The sequence below is a fragment of the Adiantum capillus-veneris genome, chromosome 11 (genome assembly GCF_014529385.1).
Source record: "Adiantum capillus-veneris isolate H3 chromosome 11, ASM1452938v2, whole genome shotgun sequence".
Taxonomy (NCBI): Eukaryota; Viridiplantae; Streptophyta; class Polypodiopsida; order Polypodiales; family Pteridaceae; genus Adiantum; species Adiantum capillus-veneris.
The window spans coordinates 21,165,204-21,189,398 of NC_140941.1; the positions used below are offsets into that span (position 1 = coordinate 21,165,204).

Genomic DNA, 24,195 nt, shown 5'->3' on the forward strand with positions numbered 1-24,195 from the left:
GTTGCAGTGTTTTCAGAAGGTGATAAAAGCCATAAAAACGCAGCCCCTCAAGCCAGCAACATCAGCGTTTTCATTTGCAGCATGACCCCAGACAAGGACCATCTACTTTCAGTCTCAAGACAGCAATAAACAATCCATTTTCAGCCCCGAACAAGTCCAAGAATTCAGCATATAGAAGATCGCAGATTTTAGCCACCAAGTCGTCGTCGTCACCACCAAGTCGTCATTGGCATAGTCCCATTGCATCAGTCCATTGCATTCGCATTGTACACCTTTGTGCAATCAAAGTAGACCACTCTTGCCGACGAGAGTGGGGCCTTCGGAGGAGGGTTTTACAACCTCTCGGGTGTCGTATCTCTTCTCTCTCCTTCTCTCAGTCTCATTCACTTGCACGCACAATATCCACTCACTTTGTTCGTGATCATAGCACTCTCCATAAGACGGAAAGCTCTTCCCTAAGAACTAAAAGGAACCTTGAGCAATAAAGATCACTAATCTTGAGAAAATACAACATTCATTCCGTTGCACCTTACAGCACTCGCATGGTTGCTACACACGGGTGGTGCTTGGGTGTTAAGGCGGTACACCTTAGGGTGATGCTTACGCACCCACACACGCATGCAATTTGGGCGACTATACCTTAAGGCGGCATTAGGGTGGCGCCCTCTTTTTTCTTGCTTTGCATCATTTCGGCACCTTACAATGCTCGCTGCCTCTTTCCATTTTTTATGTTTGTTATTTTCTACCCTCACAAAGGCCGCCCAACCTTTTAAGTGATTGGACCTATTTTAATTAGGTTTGAAACGGCCTCTTTTAACTTATTCGTTTAAAAGGCCGCCCACATGAGGAACCTGAAATTCACCTCTCCGGTGAATAAAATCACCCACAATCTCTTGAGAAAATTCCACTCCTGAGCTGCTTACTTCTCTAAGGCTGCTAAATCTCCCCACTCTTCTATTTTAAGTGCGTCGGCGAACCAGAGCGTGACTTGATTGTCAATGTAAGCTCTCTTTTGTACACAGTTCTCTCGCACTCTCTATTTCTCTCATTCTATTAAATTGCTTATTTACTGAAGTGCCTTGAGCGTCTTCCCAAGGCCATCCTCTTCTACATATTCCCGTATTTAGCTTCTCACCTATGAGCCATGGATGATGGCATCACACGATGCTTCTCTGCACGAGAATAGCGCCGCTAGCATGCATCAACTTATGGAGGAGACACCTCTTTCTCCTCCTGATTCCACACACACGCATGGGCCTCGTGATTGACTAAATCTTGTTACTATCATATCCATCTCATCTGTCCGGAGAACAAGACTAAAATGCTCCCGTCATTTCATCTTTCAAACATGCACTCAAACACTACTCACATGAGAGAGCACATGTAGCAGATTTATTTCGGAAATTCCAAGTTCAAAGTATTTCTTTCATAAAGTCATACAACAGAATACTCCCAGCCTCATCAGTATCCCTGAAATTCAAAGGAAGTCAGTGACTTTATTCCATCCAGGTAAAGTCTGTGACAAAGGAGCAGAGTAACTCCCCTCTTGTGCAGTCCCGTTGTCACGTGACACATCCAACCCAATGTGTCCGTGGACAAGCTACAGCATGACCAGGGTTCGGTTCGGTTCAGTTCAGTCAAGTCAATCTAGAATAGGAAGTGATCTGGCACCTTTTGTGAGTCTGTTCGCAGACCGTGCATGTCCAGACACTTAGATTAGATGCATATCCTCTGGTTGCACACAGCATGATCATCAACATTCCCATCAGATTCCATCAGGCTCATTTTCCAGTGCATTAAACCTATTTTCCCTATTTTTGACATTTTTCACTTATTTATTAAGTAACTTTTGTTGGAAACTAGGTAGGGCAAATTTACTAAGTTTGTATGTAAGAAAACCTAGCACTAGCACTTTTTGACAGAAGAGGCAGTAGGAGCATTGCTCACAGGCAACTTCTCAGCAGGACCCCAAAGATCTCTAGTGTTTTTGCACCACAGCATAAGAGCTAGCGTTTTTTGGACAAGTACCCAGATCAACCAGCGTTTTTGCATCTGCATCAGCTTGGCGACAGAACCACGGTAGATCAGCCCCAGCATTAGCAAATTCCCACCGCAGGAAGATTTTCAGCCCTAGCATTTTTGCATCTGCAAGACACCTCAGTGTTTTTGCAGATCTTCGCGACGGAATCAGCCCCCTAGACCAGCGTTTTCAATTTTCAACAGGCAGTACCCACAATTGAACCCCCGAACCTCGCAGATCTCACCTTCCCGCAACAGTTCCTCGCCGCACGATCAAATTCCGCAAGGTTTACAGATTCAGCCCAGAAAACGCAGATTTCAGCATCTGCATTTTCAACGCGTCGTCGTCACCATCGACATCGTCATCGACATAGAGTCAGAATTCAACAGATAAAGATTTGCAAATTTCAGCCCTTAGCATTTTCAGATTTCAGTCCGTCTCGTTGTCCTCCTCATCGTCGTCGACATCGTCGGCAAGTCCAAGCATTGTAGAGATTTGTGCAATCATAAGTAGACCGCTCTCGCCATAGAGAGTGGGGCCTTCGGAGGAGGGTTTGACAACATTCTGGTGTCGTATTCTTCTCTCTCTATCTCTCAGACTCATGCACCTTCATTCATAGTGTTCACCACTTTGTTTGTGTCCATTGCACTCTCTCACTAAAGGAACGGAAGGCTCTACCTTCCTTAAGTGAAAGGAATCCTTGAGCACAGTTCGGAGCACTCATCTAGAGCAAAGTTCAACATTCATTCCGCTGCACCTTACATTGGTATCAGAGCTTTGGCAGTGTTCTACATCACTCAAGGAAAGAATCACAAGAATTGTTTTTTGCTTGTTGCGGTCGCACATAACCCAAGACCTCTTGCCTAATCGTGTTTTTGAAGAGTGACAAGAAACCCAAGAAAGAAGGGCTTGTCCAGCCTCCCCTTGTGCCTCTTTTCACTCATTGAGAGCGGACCGTGCACTTAGCGGCCGGCCAATCGGCGTGGGGGGAAAAAGCAACCTTGGTGTGAGCACAAGGCCGCCAAGGGGTGTGCCCGCGGAAAAGAGCAGAACTCGGGTGAAGAGAAGATCGTTCTCTAGCACAGATTGCAAGCGAAAGAACTCAAGAACCTCACGACCCCCAAGAACCTCAAGACCCTCAAGAACCCAAGACCCCTAAGAACCTAAGTTCCTTGTGAACTTAAGAACCCAAGACCACAAGAACCCATGACTTCAATGGATGGTCATCACTCGAAGCGAAATGGATACTTCGCTTGGAGGTGATGAGCATGAGAGACGCGAGGAAGAATTTTCCCCACCAAGAGGTTTTTCCGACCCTCCCCCTTCCCCATCTACACCAAGGATTGCGCTAACTCCTATGGAGGAGTTGAATGTAAGATGCAGCGGAATGAATGTTTGCGCTTTGCTCAAGATGAGTGCTCTGAACTGTGCTCAAGGTTCCTTTTGTTCTTAGGAAGGTAGAGCCTTCAGTTCTTAATGAGAGAATGCTATGATCACAAACAAAGTGAATGGACACTGTGCGTGCAAGTGTATGAGATTGAGAGATAGAGAGAGAAGAGAAATACAACACTAGAGACGCTGTAAAACCCTCCTCCGAAGGCCCCACTCTCGTCGGCGAGAGTGGTCTACTTATGATTACACAATCTGGTACAAACGGTATGCATAAGACTGATGCATGTAACCGACCTGTTACCTTCAAAAAGGGCGGTAGACTTTACTTCAAACCTTGATTTAGCTTTCACCCATTATTAGTCGTCTATTCTACCTGTGCTATAATGACACGAGAGGGGAATGGGATACAGATGCTAGAATGCATCTGTATGTGAGTCAGACACCAGACTGGCCCCTAAATTAGGCGCCCCTTTCGGTATTTCTTTATTCTTTAACAGAGGGAATAAAAGCTGTGGTTCCCTACAAGTTGCCCCGCACAATCTTGGCTGAATTTCTTCTGTTCTGGCCCGATTTCAGCAGCATAATTGTACTAGGACCCTTCACAGTCAGTATTCCCACGCATTAGATGACTTTCCCGATGCATACGGACACTTTGCAAAACCTGGCGAGAATCTGCAGCACGCTGAATTCTCTGTTTTCTGCCCTGAAAATGCGCCAGATCACCTGTACAACGGTCCCCTTGTGTCCCCGAACCTCCTGGGGGTATTAGGGTCCGTTTAGGGCCAAAACCCTAAACCTGCAAAAATACACAGCAGACTGTAATTCACTGTTTCGCGTGCCGGTCGCATCCGTAGCGAGTCCTCGAGCTCCCGCACCTGTAGGGCTACTTGCCCTTTGAATCGGACGAAATTTCGCACGTGAAACCTCTCCGAATCACCTGTACCTGCGGGGGATTAGCCGCTAGCTAATCCAGTACCTGTGCAAGAGGCTCTTGCCTCGGCAATCGCGCATGAACCCACACAACTGTACATTGGTCAATCTGATGAGCCCACTAGAGGGGCATAACCATAAAGAATAGGGGAGAGAGAGAGCAGTGAGAGGTGTGCAGGTCATGACATCCTGCACCTCACTGTACATAGAGGGTAAGCCAGCACTCCATTGAAGCTCTCCCACCTGTGACAACACTCAAAAACGAGCTCACAACTAAAAATCACGTTTTTGCCTTCTCTTTAAGTAGTAAACTGGCCTCAGAGAGCCAAGTGTCACTCATTTGTGCATTTTCCCACTTTAGACCCTCGGGTCTAAAAATATCTCACCTGCAACCTCTATTGACTTGGCCACAAAGTAACAAAATGATCCCCATGTCAAACTGCACGTAATGACGCGAAGACATTTTGCCGTCCAAAAATAGCAGTCCCTAAAATTTAAGAGTTTCTGCGATTACATTCTTCTAGGTCATCTGATCCTCTTTGTACACTGCAGCCATACCCAGAACTGAAATGTAGCCTATGTAGCAAAGGATTCCGCTTTGGCTGGCCAATGACCCCACTTTGGCTAACCATAGTCCTTGTCCAACCTTAGTGCTCTTTAGCCCTCAGGCCTAGACTCTCTCTGAACAGTTCCACACTGGCTATGCAATGCAAGGCAGTTAGATTTCCAGAGGGGTGTTTCCAAAAGGTAAAACAAACGAAATTCCCCAAAGAAAGAGAAAATAAACAAAAATGGAATTGCCACTCGCTGGTGACAAATGCAAGTCTAGGCTATGTTGACGATGACGACGGTGATGACGAAGTCGACCTAAGGGCTAAAACCTACAATCTTTCTGCTGTCCAAAAACGCTATGGGCTGAAATCTGTGACTAGTCCAAAAATGATGATTTGGGGGCTGTTTTCTGTGGGTCTTTGACGTTGAAAATCTGCAGGTTTAGGGCTGAAAACTGAGGTTTCTTTAGGCTGAAAACTGAGGTTCTCACCGCGATGAATCTGCTACACTTTAGGCTGAATCTTATTGGTCTTTATCTACTGCTGAAATCTCTGCAAACTGAGGTCATAATGGCTGAAAACGCTAGGCCAATGGGTTCCCAAAAACGCTAGTTGTAAGGTTCTGTGGCGATGGTGTCATGATGCAAAAACGCCAGGCTTATGCTCTGCAAAAACGCTATCTGATATGTCTTCAAAAACGCTAGGTGATCTTGCTTCTGGCGAGGATCTGCTGATGAGAAAAACGCTAGGGGCAACAGTTCTTCTGGCTTGGAGAGAAGGTCCACCAAGGCTTGGTCTTGTTGAGAAGTTGCCTGCTGAGCTTGGCTCCTGTTGCCTCTTCTGCCATTTAGTGCTAACTTTGGTTTGCTTATATATTTTCTTACCCAAATCGCCCTACCTACTTTTGTTGGAAAGTCACTTAAATTAATAAGTGAAAAAAGCCAAAAATAGGTAAAATAGGCTAAATGCACTGGAAAATTCCATCAGATTGCACAATCTAGTACAAAGGTTGTTGGGGTTAAGGCCTATGTGCCTTGACCGGTCGCCCAGGTCAGGGGCGCCCGCCCACTGTTACCCTATACTTATAGTGAGTATACTGTATAGGGGGAGCTGCCACTTCACAGTCTCCCCACCCACATTGTGTGTGTGTCTCCTTCTCTCTCTCTCACTCTCCGTCTGTGGTGCTCCCCGATCCCCTTCAATTGGTATCAGAGCGTAGGTGCGGAGGGAGCGCGTGTGTGCACAGTCATGACGACAGCGGAGAGCCAACAAGCAGTAGAAGATTGAGTTCAAAATTCTGTGGAGAAGACTTGCTGTGAGAATGCAATGGGAGCTTGTGAGCTCAGTTGAGAGTGATGTATGCTCTTGTGGAAGCTCAGAAAGGAGTGTGGAAGATTGTGTCTAAGTGAAGATGCTGCCCTGAAATGTGTGCGCAGCAGAACTGTTTTCAGATTCGTTTTTCTCCTTGTAGAATGCAGATTTGAGAATTATGTCCTATTCGCCCATCCGTTTCGACGTGGTCTACAACTTTTCAGAAGAAACTTTTTGCAAATTCCTCACCGTTTTGCTGATATTCAGCTCAGACTGACTGTATACAGAAATTCCAGATTTTCTGTTGTCGCATTGTGTGCGAGTTTGATGCACTTTTGGAAGCACGGGAGATGCTTGAAGTTAAGTGCATAAATTCTGAGCTGAAGATGCAATTGCAGCTTGTGTTAAGCTTGTGGTTTGAGGGTTTTTTTGGTAGACTTGGGCAACGAAGAACGAAGGCGTTTACACACCACCAAAGCGGTCTCTTGAGAGACGCAGTTTTTTTTTTGGAGCACACAGGTGGAGCCTCTTTCACTGGTTTTCACAGGATACTTTGGCAGTGATTTTGTGCTTGGATTCATGGTCTTTGCGGATGGTTTGCATATGGTTATGGCACATGGTTGATACCCATTATACATACATTTTGGCGAGCACTTTCAAGTGCCGGTGAGCTCTCTTGAGAGCATTGTTTTCGCATTGATCAAGTTTCCGGATTGCAAATCTTTTGGCGCTTGCTTATGCGCGGTCACTCCGTTGATGTACGTTGAGTGCGGATTGCCATTGTATGTGAAAATGTGGAGCCATTTTGGCATTTCTACTCATTGGCATTGAGTAGTGTTATGGTTTATGGTAGAGATTGTACTTGAGTTTTTTGCTCAGTTTTCAGGGGAAATTCTGTCTGATTTTTCCGAGATTCTTGCCATAGTTTGTGATCGAGTGTTTACTCTCACTTTGACAGGTTTTGTCAGTTTGGACACAGTTTTGTGTTTTTGTATCCACTCTCGCAAGAGTGAGAAGTTGTATATCTTTCTTTGCTTGAGATAGTGGTTTGCTCTCGGGTGGGAGAGTCTTGTGATCTCGAGCATTGTTTGCCATAGTTTTGCAGAGCTTATGCATGTATGTTGAGTGTAGTTTGATGCGCATTGATTGCTCATTGTATTGAGCTTGCAGGACAATGGTTATTTTGTGTTGATAGCCATTGTGCGTCGAAACTTTGGCGAAATTTTCCCGGGAGTTTTATGCGTATCATTTATGAGATCTAGGTAGAGATTGCGGGTTGCACTCAGCATTTGCGTGCGGTGTTCTCTGCAGATGGGAGATTTGTGCGTGTGTATGCATCGATACCGCACAATGTGGGCTTGGTGATTAGCTCACATATTGCAGTGTGATACTAGAGCAGGCAAGGCTTGTATTGACATTGCGGAAGCTCTATTTTGGAGTGTGTCTCACAGGTTTTACATTGTGTTTCTGGCCATATTTGTAGACAGTTTCCAGGTGTTGTTGGTGAGGTGGTTTTGCTTTCTAGTTTGCTACATTGTGCTCATGGCAGAGACAGGTGATCGCTCAGATTATGATCTCTTTGAAATGTGCATGTTTGATGGGTCACACTTTGCAGCATGGAGAGAGTGTATGCTTGATGCATTGACACAGCGAGGGTTGTATCGACCATTGAGTGGTGATGCAGGTAGACCTTCAAACATGTCTGACAATTAGTGGCAGGAGTTAGAGGAGATGGCACTATCTACACTCTCTTTGCACCTTGCGGAATCTCTATATGCTCTTGTTATGTATGAGACTACTTCGATAGCACTTTGGCGCAGATTACATGATATGTATGATAGATCTGAGTCATCACGGACTCATGTGAGACATGTACATTCACGAGCACGCCGACAGGTGACATGTTGGTATTGTGGTCATTCTCAATACGTTAGACGGCGCTGTTTTCGTCGTATGCGACATCGTAGGAGACATGGCAGTCTCAGAGATGTATGTAGTGATGCCATGGACTCAGTTGCTTTGACAGTTGTGGCAGATGTAGTGTTGGAGTATACTAGTGACCGGGATGTCACTTTTACCTCGAGCTATGCACGAGATGCTATACATGTGGATAGTGCACTCCCTTCGCAGTGGTTGCTAGACGCAAATGCTATGTTTCATGTCACGCCGCATCGTGAATGGTTTTGTAGCTATTCTAGCGGGATGCTTGGTAGTGTACGTTTGACCGATGGATCGGTGCATGCGATAGCAGGTGCAGGAGATATGAGACTGTCATTACCGAGTGGTGCATCTTACTTGTTACGACATGTGCGCTATGTACCAGATTTGACAGTGGGTTTGATCTCGATTAGTCAGCTTAGAGATTGTGGATGTCAAATTTCGCTACGAGAGCGAGATTTTGTGATGCATTTGGGTTCGCTAGTGATTGCGAGAGGTGCCAGGAGTGGTACAGGTTACCCATTGCATGTGGATCACGCGAGAGACGGTGTTGTCTCTGTGATCATGCAGCCAGGTAGACAGCAAGAGAGCAGGCGAGTCTCTTTTGCTTGTGGGTTGCAGGATGCTTTGCATGGAGTGCAAAGCAGTGACCTTGTTGTGCATGTTGCGTCTACGGATGCACAGGTAGAGAGGGACAGCTCTAGTGAGTCACAGCAGGATAAGTCATCAGAGGTGATGACAGAGATGACTCACATGGATGCTAAGATGTCGGCTATTGTGGAGTCATTTCTTGATATGCTTATGCCAGAGCTTGATGCAGATTCAGGACAGATGGATACTCTTGGTACACATGTGATATGTGGTGGGCATGAGGAGTCACTCCAGAGCTCGGATTCAGAGTGTCATGGTCTCTATGATAGGGGACAGGATTGCCATGAGTTGAGTTCTGAGTTGGAGGTGGCAGAGGTTGCCAGGGTTGCATCAACGTTCGGTGTCCTCATGTACGAGATGCTGATCTCGAGGCCCGACATAGCAGCTGCAGTGGGAGCATTTGCAGCAAGGTTGATTAGTTGTTCGATGACTGATCTCGGCATAGAGCATAGGGGAGGTTTGCAGGTATTGGACCGATACTTGCAGGAGTGCATGAGCTCTTGTAGACTCTTTGCAGAGCTTGGAGCTAGCTCTGTGTGGCTTCCGCAGCGGGATGTTTGTCTATCAGTAGAGCCGGAAGCACTAGCTCATCGAGAGTCAGTGAGCATAGGTTGAGAGAATATCTCACCTTCTATTAGTTGTACACTAGTAGATCTTGCTTAAAGGCACATTGGCCTTTAAGTGGGAGGTTGTTGGGGTTAAGGCCTATGTGCCTTGATCGATCGCCCAGGTCATGGACAGCCGCCCACTGTTACCCTATACTTATAGTGAGTATATTGTATAGGGGGAGCTGCCACTTCACAATCTCCCCACCCACATTGTGTGTGTGTCTCCTTCTCTCTCTCTTACTCTCTCCATCTGTGGTGCTCCCCGATCCCCTTCAAAGGTATGCATGAGACTGATGCAAGTCTAGGCTATGTTGACGATGACGACGGTGATGACGAAGTCGATCTAAGGGCTGAAATCTACAATCTTTCTATTGCTGTCCAAAAACGCTATGGGCTGAAATCTGTGACTAGTCCAAAAACGCTGATTTGGGGGCTGTTTTCTATGGGTCTTTGATGCTGAAAATCTGCAGGTTTAGGGCTGAAAACTAAGGTTTCTTTAGGCTGAAAACTGAGGTTCTTACCGCGAGGAATCTGCCACACTTTAGGCTGAATTATTGGTCTCTATCTGCTGCTGAAATCTCTGCATGCTGAGGTCATAATGGCTGAAAACGCTAGGCTAATGGGGTCCCAAAAACGCTAGCTGTAAGGTTCTGTGGCGATGGTGTCATGATGCAAAAACGCCACGCTTATGCTCTGCAAAAACGCTATCTGATGTGCTCTTCAAAAACCCTAGGTGATTTTGCTTCTGGTGAGGATCTGCTAATGAGAAAAACGCTACGGGCAAGGGTTCTTCTGTCTTGGAGGGAAGGTCCACCAAGGCTTGGTCTTGCTGAGAAGTTGCCTGCTGAGCTTGGCTCCTGTTGCCTCTTCTGCTGGAGTTTTGATCTTTTTGAGTGCGTCTTTAGCTTCAAAGGTTGCTTCGAATCCTCACAATCAGAGGCTCGACGCTTTCCTAGCTACACTACGCACTTCTTCACACAAATTTGGTGAACTCGACGCAAAGTAGGCTAGGGTGAGGGTTTGTGAGTTTGGGAAATCAAAGGTGAATAATACAATTCTAGCAAGGCTTATCAAGTGCAGGGTCACCATACAGTATGCAGGTAACTAAAGCCAAGCAAATGGAATAAGCAATGGATATCGCATTACAAGCAATGTATGAGGAATGTAATACCTTTGAGGGTTATGATACAAAAGCATATCTTGAGTGCTATGTGAGGGAGATGAGGCTTCAAGGGGTTCCACAAGGATTGATGATTGTGTCCTTCCAGCAAATAGTTATTCCACAGCTTATTGAGAGCATCCAAGACCTTGCAAGGGAACATGAGGACAATTGGGATGACTTTGAAAAAGCCATTAAGCAAGAATATTTTGAATATGTAGACTTGGAGATCATGCTTCCCCACAACCTCAAGAATAGGAAAATAGGTCGGAAAGAGCACCACCAAAGGGCCAGTAGAGCCAAGCACATAAACTTGGCAAGGCTGGGAAAAATACTCCCAACTTGCAAGAGCCTATTGGCCATGAAACCGAGCCAAAACCCCAAGCTAAACATGGCTAAATAAATCCCAACATGAGAAAACTGCTTCAATACGGCCAGGCACAGCCGGAGGAACCGGGACCGATTGGACGAATCCGGAGAGATGCCATAACCCTAACAGCTATAGACTTCAGGGCCCTCTTTTTAGTTTCCAATGTAGCATGTGCCAATTCATCACTTTGAACCTTGCCTCAGGATTACCCTAAGCATTGCTCCACATAGCTCAGCCAGAGCGTGGCCAATCATAGTATATATGAGATGAGATGCTCACTTTCTATACTTGTATGATCAGGAGATCGCCTATGCTGTAAGCGGCAAATAGTTGTTGCCACGATCGCTGCAGTAAAGAAAGATGATGCAGTTAGGTATGGCTCTAGAGGCTCTACAATCGGTGACTGTCCAAGTGTATGGTAAAGTCTCTCCGCATAGGCATGACATCTCAAGGATCCTTGATGGGGGTGGGTTAGATTTGTAGTCCATGCGGAGAAAGCTTTGTCATCTTCTACGCATTCATCAGTTGCAAGCAGAGCTATGGTTGTGAGTCAGGTACTGCTTGCAACAGCTTGGTACACCACTTCTTGCTGAACATTGCATCCAGGGGTTTTATCCTGGCTGTGCCACCTGTTGCAAAAATCTCTCTCGGGAGGTTGTGATGGCTCTAACGACACCCGTCAGTCTGCAGTAGCACGACGTATCATCATTATGCCGAGGGAAGATGGAGAATTGGGTATTATTGACCCAGAGATGTAGAGCCGTGCCTTGCTTTCCAAGCTCGTTGCCTGAAGTAATTATAGAGAGCACTCATAGGCTGGAAACAATCTTGTAACACTCCTTGCCCGACTAGCCTTTTCAAAGATCTCAAGGAGAGGTGGCACTCAATTTTTGAAACTCGAAAATAAAATAAAATAGTGTTTCAGACAACTATCACAGCAATTAATACACCAGAATCTCATATCTCAAGAAGACAGTCATGACTTAAAGCTAACAAAAGCCAAACATAGGCCTCACCTTATTAACTGCCTCCCTTCAACACATGCAGCAGCTACTTCTGCCTTGGTTGGGCGCTTTATACTCAATTACCCCACTTGCACACCTCAAATGGCCCACAGTGCACACACACACATACACCCTGCTTTCTTGCACACCTCTGGTTGGCAGCTTGCATTAAGCTCTAACAAACAACCCACCCTGAGAGATGTGCTCAGCATGCATGCCCCACAGTGCACGCACACACACACACACACACACACACACACACACAAACACACAACCCCACAACAACAAAAAATAATCAAGGCTGCAGCACATATCTGCAATCAAGTCCAAATGAGGCACAAGGAGTTCATTGAGGAGGCATACATGAAGGTTTTCAAGCTCACGGCTGTTCTGTTGCTTTTGTGTATCACAACGCTTGTGGATGCGGCCCTTCCGAGAGTTTCCACCATGCACAGCACCCGAGAGTCGTCCGACCGAAGCCTTCACTGTTACATGCGATCCAGGTGACTGAATCCGCTCAGCTGAGAGGAGTCCAAAAAAAGTGCGATCTGCAAAAAATCTAGTGCTGTGCATCCCTCTGGTGGGTTGCGTGTTTAAAGCTGATGTTGATGTTGGTGATGCTGTAGGAGGAGATGATGATGAGGCTAACTCTTGTGAGTCTGAGAAGGCCAGTGGTACATACTTCCTTCTTGGATGCCGTCGAAATGAAGATGGCGAGAATGCTGAGGAACAGGGTGACACTGATGGGAATGCTGCGGCTGCCGAAGAAGAGGAGATGGCCACCAGCCATGGAAAGGCGTCAGGAGCGCTAACAACGGAATGCTGCGCGTCCATTTGTTGCCTAACATAAAACCAGGTTTTGTCTGCCTTCGTCTATCTACATATTTCAGAGGGATGAAGCGAGAGTGTGCAGGCGGGGGCTGCGAAGGAAAACTTGCTCCATGCTAGATGGGACTTCTTGTGCACGCTACGTGTCAACCTCCGGCTTCGTCAATGACAGTGACAATAATTTCACATTGCAAACATGTAGCCTAGCTTGATATTCCCTAAGTCGTTCCCACGCTCTTCCGTTAAGGCCTACCTATGACACGTGACCACTGGCCATGTGTTATGTGGAAGGCAATGAATGGGGTAGACGCCTGTGCCACGATCTCTTGAAATTGAACCAAGAAAAAACATCAAAAGGTGATGCACATCAAGTTGTTGCCGACAATCACAATTAAAAGCAAACAATTGGCCAAGGCAAATGTTGGGGTTTTTTGTTTTTTGGATTCTTTCAAGGCTTATTGTTTTTTTTTTTTGGTTTTGTGTGTGTGTGTGTGTGTGTGTTGGGGGGGGGGGGGGGGGGGGGGGGGGGGGGGGGCGCTAAGCACAATAGCATTCCAAGTGTGAAAGAAAAGGGTAGGAATAGATAGGATACCCTTTCTTGGAAGACAAGTACAAAAGCACTCTAGAGTCTACGTGTAAAAGAAAAGAGTAGAAATAGAATACCCTTTCTCAGAAGACAAGCATATGGAGGCCACTTTTCTCCTCTCTCGTGTAATTCCTTTGATGAATTGGTCTCTCCTACTCTAGTTAAAAGTGAAGGAAGATTACATGAAGTGGTTATCGATAAGTGGGTGACCTCCAAAGAACCTCCTATAATGAAAGTTGAAACTCATAAATGGTGATGTGGTTCTATCCTCTCCAACCGAAATAACCTAGCAAACACCCAAGGTACTCTTGACGACACACAACTCACAAAGAATTGTCCCCTTATAATTGAACACGCCTCTATCATGAATACCTGAACTCAGTGGGAAATTGAAGATTATATATATCACCAAAGGAACTCCCAAGGTGCTGACATATATGCAATGAAATGCAGCGACAAGCACCCATTTGAAAAAATTCGCTTCACTACAGCAAAAAAACTCAAAAAAAAGGTTCAATTGGAAATTGGAGGATGGTCAAAACTTAACTCTTTGCTACACATTAAAGAGGATGTTCTTGCATAAACTCTATTTCAGAGCTAAAGAGAGCACTACACATTATAACCTCTACCAGCTTGGCTATACATGACAAGAGGCTCATATTCAGAGCTAAAGACGTGTAGCCATCCTCTTCATAAAGGATATACAAGAGCATAAGTTTCTTGTATATTTGAAAAGCACTTCCCCTACATGATGCTTACCATTCAAGTGGATCTCTCATTGGAAATTGCAAGAAAGGTGCATTCTAGATGGATGTTCTCACTAAATTTATTTACGAAGACACGAAGGGCTTTGTGGATCAAAACTGCATCAAGTGGGGAGCATGGTTGAAGGCTAGAGTCATTTGTGTACATTACAAAGTTGATCCCATAATTTGATCATAGTGATTATACATTAACTTCACAAACCTGACAAGAGCGAAAGTTTTTCCCTTATAAGAGGTTCCACCCTATACAATAGCAAAAATTCCACAAAACTCACGTGTATTGAAACAAAACTCACATTTCTTTAGATTTTCAAGTCTTCGATCAATTTCTAGGGCCTACACACCAAAATGTACAAACCATCAGAAAATTGCAACTCATGTGAAATGATACCTATCTTCCACAACATAGTCATAAGTTTTTGGGTGTGCGGCCTTTCTTCCATGCCTCCTACTACTCTTTGTGAGCCTTACCTTGTATCTCCTTAGAGACATCATGTGTAACACCTCTTGTCTAGGCATATCTTATGTGGTGGCAGATAGTCATGTGACTTCCATGTGTACTTGATGAGTTGTAGATGAGTCCCAATGACGTATACATCTTGCCAAAGGGGACGTCTAGCTTCATGGCTTGACCCCCCTTTTGTAGGGATTGATTTGGGAACTTCTTTATGGACTCACATGCTTGTACTGTATTTGTACTACCCCCTTAAGCTCTAATGAAGATCACTTCTTGTAACCACCTTAATGAGTTTATTACTAACGCATTTCTAGTCTTTTATTGGTTTGTCTCTTTCATCATTAAGCATTCTCTTAAATACCATGAATCCTACTTTCATTAACCTTCCCTTACCCAATAGTGATATCAAAGCCACAATAGGGTACTAATTGGTGATTGGTTGGGCCTAATAATCATCCTCTCTAATACTTGGAACATTAATTAAGAGTGATTATATTCTTAAAAACTAGTCCCATGAACCACTAACCATCGTGGTTAATTAAACTTTGATTAGTAGAGAATTATTTTCATTAGTGTGTGCATTAGAGCAATTGTGCATTCTTTGATCATTCATTAGTTCCATCAACCAACACATGAATAATACCCCACCTTCACACTTCAATTTGGTTGATCTTAATTGTCCTAAGATGTGTGAATAATTGGGCATTGTCATTATAGGCTAATCAACATAGAATCTTTTAACTTAAGTTGTGTGTTTTCTAATCTCATTTCCCCCCATTGTCATGTGTGAATAAGTAGGCATTGTCATTGTGAGCTAAGAATCTTTACCTTAAGTTGTGTGTTTTCTAATCTCAATCCCCCGCTTTTTTGGAATCCTCAATTCAAAAATTAAAGCTCTTAATTCCTTCCATTGACTGTGTACATGGATTTTCAATAACATGTGAGGCCAAGGGTAGCAAGGCTACAAGCATGGCACAGTGAGAAATCGGCATGGGGGATTGTGAGGCAAGGGTAGCAAGGCTACAAGCATGGCACAATGAGAAATCGGCATGGGGGATTGTCTATAAGTATATTCAGGGATGGCTAGGTGAAGAATGTGGTTATCCATATCATTTGGCCTTTCTTTGGTATTAGAGCGAGGACAATTCTCGGAAGGTCGTGGACCGCTTTTTCATGGACCTTGCATGAGATTGCATGGGCATGCATGTTTGTGAGGAGGAAGACAAAGCTGACAAAGAGCTCATGGCCATTGGGAAAGGTACCTTGCACACACTCAAGAGGCAAAGGGAAAACAACATGAAAAGGCATATAGAGGAGCTCATCAAGGTCGCACTGAGGAGTAGGAAGATTTCAATTTCTACACCATCTCGCAAGGAGGCACACAGCTCTCGCTTGCTCTACCACTTCCCTTCTCTACGTTGTTGGATGGCCGCCATGGATATATCTTTTGAGCTCACATTTTGGTGGCCCAAACTTAGCCATGTGCTGTTACCACCACAAGGCTATCACAAGAAGTGTTGACCCTAGATTATGACCTCTCGCAATGGACCTTCAAGAGCCTCAACAGGCCTTCAAGTGGCAAGCAACTTTCAAAGAGCCTTGATAGGAGGTGGGAATAAGGGAAGTCCACTTTCGGAGCAAGAAGAGCTCTCAACAAGAAGATCTTGATAAGGAGATTACGACAAGGCCCTCGACAAGAAGATTTTGGCAAGGCATAGTTTTGGCATGGCTTCCAAGCATGGCTCGACAAGGAAACTAAGTAGACTAGGCAAGTATGAGACTCTGGGTAACTGCACATGCAACTCTCCACCCATCCACGCTATATATAGGCTTGTAACCTTGCTAAAAATATAGCTCCCCTTGACCGCATGTGAGTTCTGGCACTTGGCCTGACATTACTCCCCCCCTTGGAGAAGCGTTTCATCCTTGAAAACACAAGTGGTGATGTCTTCGTAAGAACACTAATGTTTTTCGCAGTGGCATCCCTCACTTGGGCCAATTGTCCATTGGATTGATACGTGGTGTAGTAGCACTACAAGAGGTACTTAATATTAGCGACGCTCGCAGTGCGACGCTCAAATGTGAAAACCCACGGCGTCGCTATAGGCGTTGCTATGGGCGTCGCTAAATTATAAGTAACTTAGCGACGCCCATAGCGACGCCGAGGACAGGGGTAAAAAAATAAACGAGAGAGTCCGAACACTCAGATCTCAGATCTGAGTTTTCAGCGCGCGCTCAAGCAAGCAAAGGTAAACCGTGCTCTCCCTCTCTCTCTCTCTCTCTTTCTTCTCCACACACACATACACACACGAGGAGAGGAAGGAGAGCCACGCATGCTCCTTCCCTCTCCTCGCTCTCATGTTCCCTTCCCCTCTTTCTCTCTCCCTCTCTCTCTCTCTCTCACACACACACACACAGACGCACATTGTGTTTTTGAGAGAGAGAGAGAGAGAGAGAGAGAGAGAGAGAGAGAGCACATGCATAAACAAAAAACGCACACACACATGCATAAACAAAGAATGCATACACACACATTGAAAGAGGAAAAGAGAGAGAGAGAGAGAGAGAGAGAGAGAGAGAGAGAGAGAGAGAGAGAAAGATATAAAACAGAGAGAGAGAGAGAGAAGAAGAGAGTCTTAACGTCGTAGGAAACTATCCCAAGAGACCTTAAAGATCTAGTCGACGAGGAGTTGAACTCAAGACCTGTTATTCAAGAGGGAAATGGCATAACCAATCTATGACACTTGGGTGATAGAAAGGTTATACCATTTTCCTCCTTTTATTGGCATGCACACACACACACACCCGAGAAGAAGAGAGTTTAATTTAACGTCGTAGGAAACTAATTCAAGAGACCTTAAAGATCTAGCTGACGAGGAGTTGAACTCAAGACCTGTTATTCAAGAGGGAAATGGCATAACCAATCTACCACACTTTGGTGATAGAAAAGTTATACCATTTTCCTCTTTTTATTGGCACACCCACACACACACACGAGAAGAAGAGAGTTTAATTTAATATTGTAGGAAACTAATTCAAGAGACCTTAAAGATCTAGCCGACAAATAGTTGAACTCAAAACCTGTTATTCAAGAGGGAATTGGCATAACCAATCTACCACACTTGGGTGATAGAAAGGTTATACCATTTTCCTCTTTTTATTGGGGCACACACACACATACACGAGAAGAAGAGAGTTTTAAGATCGTAGGAAAATATCCCAAGAGACGTTAAAGATTAGGTTAGATGTAGACTTACGTTAGATTAAATTTAGGTTTATTTAAGCTAGATTAGATTAGATTTAGGTTTATTTTTAGTTTAAGATTAAATTAGATCTAGATTTATGTTCGATGGACTAGCTTTTTTTAGATTTATGTTAGATTTTAGTGCATGTCAATGAAGGTACGCTCATGATGGTAAGCATTGTATGAAAAACACTTGCTCATATGAAAAACACTAAAAAAGACTCCGTTTTCCTACATGAGAAAATATCCTGTGCTCATAGCCTCGACAGTCCATGCGGACCAGCAATTCCACTTGCATGTTCGACTGCTGCTACCATACAATAAGCCGTCATGATCAGCCAATGGAAGAGCAAATTGAGCCTACATAGAAATTAGTGATGCAAAACGACGATTCCAAGGGTCTCACACACACACCACAACCCGTCAAATCTAGAGTAAGAATTAAGTGCTTTGAGCAAGCATCAGCTACATTGCAAGAATGGCGTACGTGCATGCTACAGACAAAGATCTACTTTTAAAAGATGTTAAGATGCTGTGAAATGCTATAGCTAGAGAAGAGGCAAAGGGGTTTTGTCCACTACATGCACTATCATGTAGACGTGGGTGTGTAGATTTCTTGTACCCGCAAATATAGGCATTGACCAATAAAGATGAGATTATAACCCGGTGGTTCTAATCTCCGTGCACCTCTAGACCAAGGTCTGCGGGGGTTGGACATGACTAGAGAATGTGAGGTAGTTTACAATGTGAACAAAGAGAGAGAGAGAGCCAGATAAAAGACGAAGAATGCCAATAGAAGATTAAATTTTTTGTCCAGGTTATAAAATTATTACCCTCATTATGAGTAGTGACGAGGATGTAGGGCCGTCCAACCGAAACACCTATCTCTCAACGAGGATCTTATGTCCTTGTAATCAATGCAAGCATACTGTGCGACGGACAAGACGCGTTTCTTTGCAGCACGTTTACTAATTTGGCTAGTTCAATCCATCTATTATAGATCGAGTTGTTGCCAATTATAACTCGTCGGACTTTGACGTTGGCCAACAGGTATCAATCTTGCAACCCAATAGACGTGTTCGCAGGCGCTTTGGTCAAGCAACATATGTGAGGCCACAAGATGTAGCCTCTGACAGCTCAGGGGATGATCATGCAGACCACATTCCCAACGAGGCAATGTTTGAGCCCGAGATCGATGAAATGATCGAGACGATCATGGATTCAGAAAGACTTATCTATGATGATATGAAAAGTGAAGCCGATACGCCATTGTATAATGGAGCACGTGTGTCTAGATTGAAGGCGCTCCTGGTTCTTCTCAACATGCAGGCAAAGTTTGGATGGAGTGACACTAGCGTCACAACGCTTTTCAGGTGATCTATTACAATTAGTTTACTTTAATAAAAAACTCTAGATGTATAATGATCTGATAAATTTTTACACAATTGTACCGTATTTTTTTCGTTGTGTAGATTGCTCAAAGAGCACATACTACCAGCTAATAATGTGATGCCAGATTCTCGAGAGGAAGCAAGAAAGATTTTGCAAAACTTGGGGATGGATTACAATTCGATCCATGTTTGTCCTAACGACTGCATTCTTTTCAGAGGGGAATACATAGACATGGAGAAGTGTCTGAAATGTGATTCCGAGAGATATCGAGTAGATCTCCACTGAACAAAAATTCCGCAAAAGGTTTTGCGACATTTTCATATGCTTCCTCGCATCAAGCATTTCTTCGAATGTAAGTCCATGGCCGTCCTAGGATCATGGCATGAGGAGAATAAATCTTCAGATGGTGTGCTATGGATTCCTGCAGATTGCGCAGCCTGGAAACATATAGATGAAACATGGTCGGATTTTGCTAGGGAAGCTCGAAATTTGCGCTTAAGCCTGGCTATGGATGGTGTAAATCCATTTGGTCAAAGATCAACATCTTACAGTGTATGGCCCGTTGTCATCGTCAACTACAACATTCCCCCGTGGTTGACTACGAAGAAGGGGCACCTATGGCTAAGTTTGATTGTGCCGGGGCGATATAAAGTGAAGAATATGGATGTGTATCTTCGTCCACTATTGGAAGAGCTACAATAATTGTGGATTGGCATAGAAGTGGTGGATATGAGCCGACACACAGGTCGACGGAATGCTTTGATCAGAGGCATTCTAATGTGGACCATGCATGACTATCCCGGACTAACAGAATGCTCAGGTGATTTACACTCCTCACTCAAACACTGTAAATCTTGGTTTTTCTCAAGCTTATCTATTATCATGTGTTTACATGCAGGGCTTCAAACAAGCGGATATAGAGCATGTGTCACATGTGGACCTAGACTGAATGCACGTAGGGCGCCCTCATTGAAGAAGCAAATCTACGAAAGTCATCAAGCGTATCTTCTAGAGAATCATGTGTTACGCAACGGCTTTTTGGGAAGAGAGCCACCGAGGATGTCTGCACAAGCATGGTTAGAGCAGAAGGAGATGTGTGATGATGGATTGTCCCTAGGGATGAAGAGACTATCTCTATGGTACGAGTTACCATACTGGACCCGACTCATGATCAATCACTTGTTCGATCCAATGCACATATTCAAAAATGTGGGTAATCTACTATGGGACCATCTGACCAGCAAGAAAGATACTTTGGGAGCCAGGGTTGACCTTAGAAATGTGTATCATATGGAGCAATATTGGTCGCAAACAGCGTCCGATGGATCGACAAAACTCCCTAAAGCACCATGGATTTTCACAGGAGCCCAAGAACGCAAAGTAAAAGAGACCATTCGATCTTTGCGGACCCCCACTGGCGTAATGCACTCACTCCGAACGTGTTTTACTAAAGAAGGAAAGCTTACCGGTTTGAAGTCACACGACTGGCATAAAATGTGTCAGGTATGTTCATAGTGGAATATATCATAGTGGGAATTGTGTAACAAATTTGTGTGTGGACTTTAATATCATTGTTGCACGTGTTTTGCAATTTATTTTACCGGTGGCCATTGAGGGATGTTTGTCTCTTGACGTCCGTAACACAATCTACAAGCTTGCAAAGTTGGTGCAATGGATCTCACAAAAGGAGATCAACGTAGACTCCATACCATTTGCCAAACTAAACGTTGTGGAGGTTGTGTGCATGTTTGAGAAACATTTTCCTACTACCATGCTAACCATTCAGGTGCATCTTCTTGTTCACATAGTTGATGCGGTGGAAATAGCTGGCACAATACATTCCAGATGGATGTTCTTTTTAGAACGTTTGATGAAAATGCTGAAGGGATATGTGCGTTAGAAGGCACGTCCAGGGGGTACCATGGCTGAACGTTGGCTGGTATCAGAGTCCCTAGTGTACATTGGAGAGTGGCTAGACGGATTTGATAAAGCTCGGGACACACTATGGCGAACCATAGATGATGAGCACATATCGGGGATTGTCATGTGCAATCTCGGTGTTGAGAAGAAGATGACGGAAGATCTAGAGGCTAAAATCAACCGATTTTGCATGCTTCACAATCTAATGATGCAAAAGTGGATTTCACAATATGAGGATGCAAAGCAAGAGCGACAAAGGGCACAAATCGAGTGGAGATGGGGAAGACTACCACCGATGCACTATCCGACGAGTCTGGAACATTTATGAGCTTAAGATGGTTGCACAACCAATTGAAAAGCGCCCAACAGTGCGATGAAGAAGGACTGAGGAAGAGTGGGAGTAGTCTCGGGGTTACGCGACCAAGGTAAGTTTGTAATGTATGACTAGTGACTTTCTAGATGTTTGAACGGCCACTCATAATCTTTGTTCGTTGTAGTATAAGTCATACACAACAGCATGGTGTAAAGGTCGACATTTTAGGGTGGAACGGATCGACAAAAAGCGTTTTACTCAAAATTGTGGAATCATGGCAAAATTTGAACAGTCTAGTCGACGACGGTCCTCTGATGCAGATCCTGTGGTGGCGGAACTCACTTACTTCGGCATGCTACAAGAGATTTTGAGGATCGATTATAGAGGATTTTTTGTGGACTTGTTCGACGTGCAATGGTTCAAGATAATCATGGAGGGTCGCAACGCTACTGTGCGTAGAGGAGAGTCTAGTTTTCTTGAGGTGGATTCAACTAAGAAATGGACTGAACTAAGAGACACTTTTGTACTACCCGAGCATTGTGAACAAGTAAGTATGTAAATAGTTAACATCCCATTTTAGAAGTTATGTGCTTGGAAGCTCTCATGTAAGTTATGTGGCTCTGCCAGGTGATATTTCATCCTACAAAGTCTGCATCAAACTGGTGGTACGTCATAGAGGTAGCCCCTCGTAGTGCACAGACGTATGAAGGCTACCATGTGCCAATCACAACGGCATCAATGGAGGAGATCGGAGAAGATGCTCAGCCAGAAGCTGTTGAGGTGGTGCCAAACGAGCATCGAGCTGCTACTCTCTATGGGGTGCATGTAGAGGATCTACAAAATGAAACGGAGGACATCTGTCTAAACGGAGAGCTCTATATAGATATAGGAAGTTATGTTGAGCTATGCGAGGATGAGAGAGAGACCTCTTAAAGCCATACATATTGTATTTGAACAATTTTGCTCCGTTTTATAAAAACTCCGGCTTTCTAGGTACCTTCCATGTTGTATAACGCTCTTTTGATTTTGCGCTCACATGCTGGGCAATCCATGGCCACATGCAGCTCCACCACTTGGTTTTTTGATTGCAAGATTTGATTGTGTGCGTGCTCTCTCTTTCTCTCTCTTTCGATTGAAAATTCTGAGTTATCGACTTGCCTCTTCCATCACTCAAGTTGAATACAAGAAGAACGCATTATGTTGTTGCTGCTAGCCTTTGAACATTCCAAAGCTACAAGCACCTTCAAGCTCTACGTCAAAAAAGAAAGAGATGGTTGGGATTCTTGTAGGATTCTTCGTTTTGAACAATTTTGCTCCGTTTTATAATATATACTGTATTCACGTGGCTTTTTATCCATTTTTGTTTATATGCGTCATTGTATTTAATGGTCTTTGCATCCACTCCAGGTACGTATGCTTTAGGTATGTTCTCACAAGCAGGGACGACGAGCACTGCGCTCCGAGTGGGATGGAGATTGAAGCTGCAACAATCGCGAAAGGGAGTGATCTGTCTCTGCTCATAGATGCAGCTCGTCCCACCGTTAGATCTAATTGATCGGGTGAAAGAGACGCTAGAAGCACGACTACTGCTTACTTAGCATCTCTTTCACCCGATCAACTAGATTTAGTGGTGAAAGAGACGCTAAGAAGCACTACTACTACTGCTTCTTAGCGTCTCTTTCACCCGATCAACTAGATTTAGTGGTGGGGCAAGCAACATCTATGAGCAGATACGGACTTCCTTCGCGATTGCAGCATTAGTCTCCATCGCACCCGGAGCGCAATGCTTTTACAAATTCACAGAAATTCAATGAAAACTCTCTACACAGGAATCTCTCCTCTCTCTCTCTCTCTCTCTCTCTCTCTCTCTCTCTCTCTCTCTCTCATCTATCTGCTTGTCCATGTTTTCTACTCCATTCATTCAATATTAAGTTTAAATGTTCGTGCGTTTAATGCAGGTATGGATGATGAGCAGTTTCTTTCTTCTTTGTCACCCGAGTAAAGACAGTGGTACGTGGAGCGTCATCGTTCTGGCGCACCATCGCACCTTCCTACTCCGACCGCATCTCCATATGTTTCGGAGCATTCAGCACGCTTCGAAGCTTCGGTGTCGACAAGACGATCTTCAAATCGTCTAGGCACCGACGCTCTAGTGGTGGCGATGGCGGTTGTTGTGGGGATGCCGCTGTCGATGCTTCGACACCGCCTTGTGTTCGACGAGGCTCTTTACCCTCCCCTTCTTGCCCGCCATGACACTAGCCACGGCATCGCCATCGACACCAGGTTTTGCGCGGCTGACGGCCGTTCCTAGCGGCTACACACCACTACCCTACTCCTCCAGGAGTCACTCTAGTGGACACTCCTCGCTTCGGGGGCCAGACTCCAGTGGAGACACCTGATGTCCGTACCCCCGTCGACACGCCGCTAGACCCCTGCCGGGACACCCAGGTTCATGCGTCACCGGCGAGAGGGCTTGCCTTACTCTGTCGACTTCAGCGACGACATCATCTTGGATGATGAAGGCAAGAAGGTGATTGCGCGCATGCGCGGTCTTTGCTCTCAGGTGTTTAGACACTACATACTAGACACATGGAGTGAAGTATCGAGTGATTTAAAAGACAGAGTCATCAGCATGCTTCATGACGAGTTTCCCGTTCCAACACGGGATGAGTGCTTCAATGAAGACATGATGAAGGTTCGAATGCGCGAATACTGCAAGCACAAGCGTTCTGAAGTGCAAAAAGCAATCAAGCATGG

General features: G+C 44.8%; 1 protein-coding gene across 4 annotated transcripts in view; it reads right to left on the reverse strand.

The window, feature by feature from the left end:
* Positions 1-12,994, reverse strand: part of LOC147446974 (uncharacterized) — a 50,113-nt gene extending 37,119 nt beyond the window's left edge. The window contains exon 1 of one of the 4 annotated variants that reach the window (XR_015189578.1): positions 12,298-12,994. Coding sequence is in view for 2 of the 4 variants with exons in the window: in XM_086522890.1 (XP_086379016.1) it covers positions 12,298-12,768 (471 nt within the window). In the remaining 2 variants the exon portion in view is untranslated. Of the gene's footprint in view, positions 1-11,946; positions 12,228-12,297 lie in introns of those variants that run through there. The other 3 variants (XM_086522890.1, XM_086522891.1, XM_086522892.1) reach the window with 3 other exon arrangements.
* Positions 12,995-24,195: the final 11,201 nt, after the last annotated feature.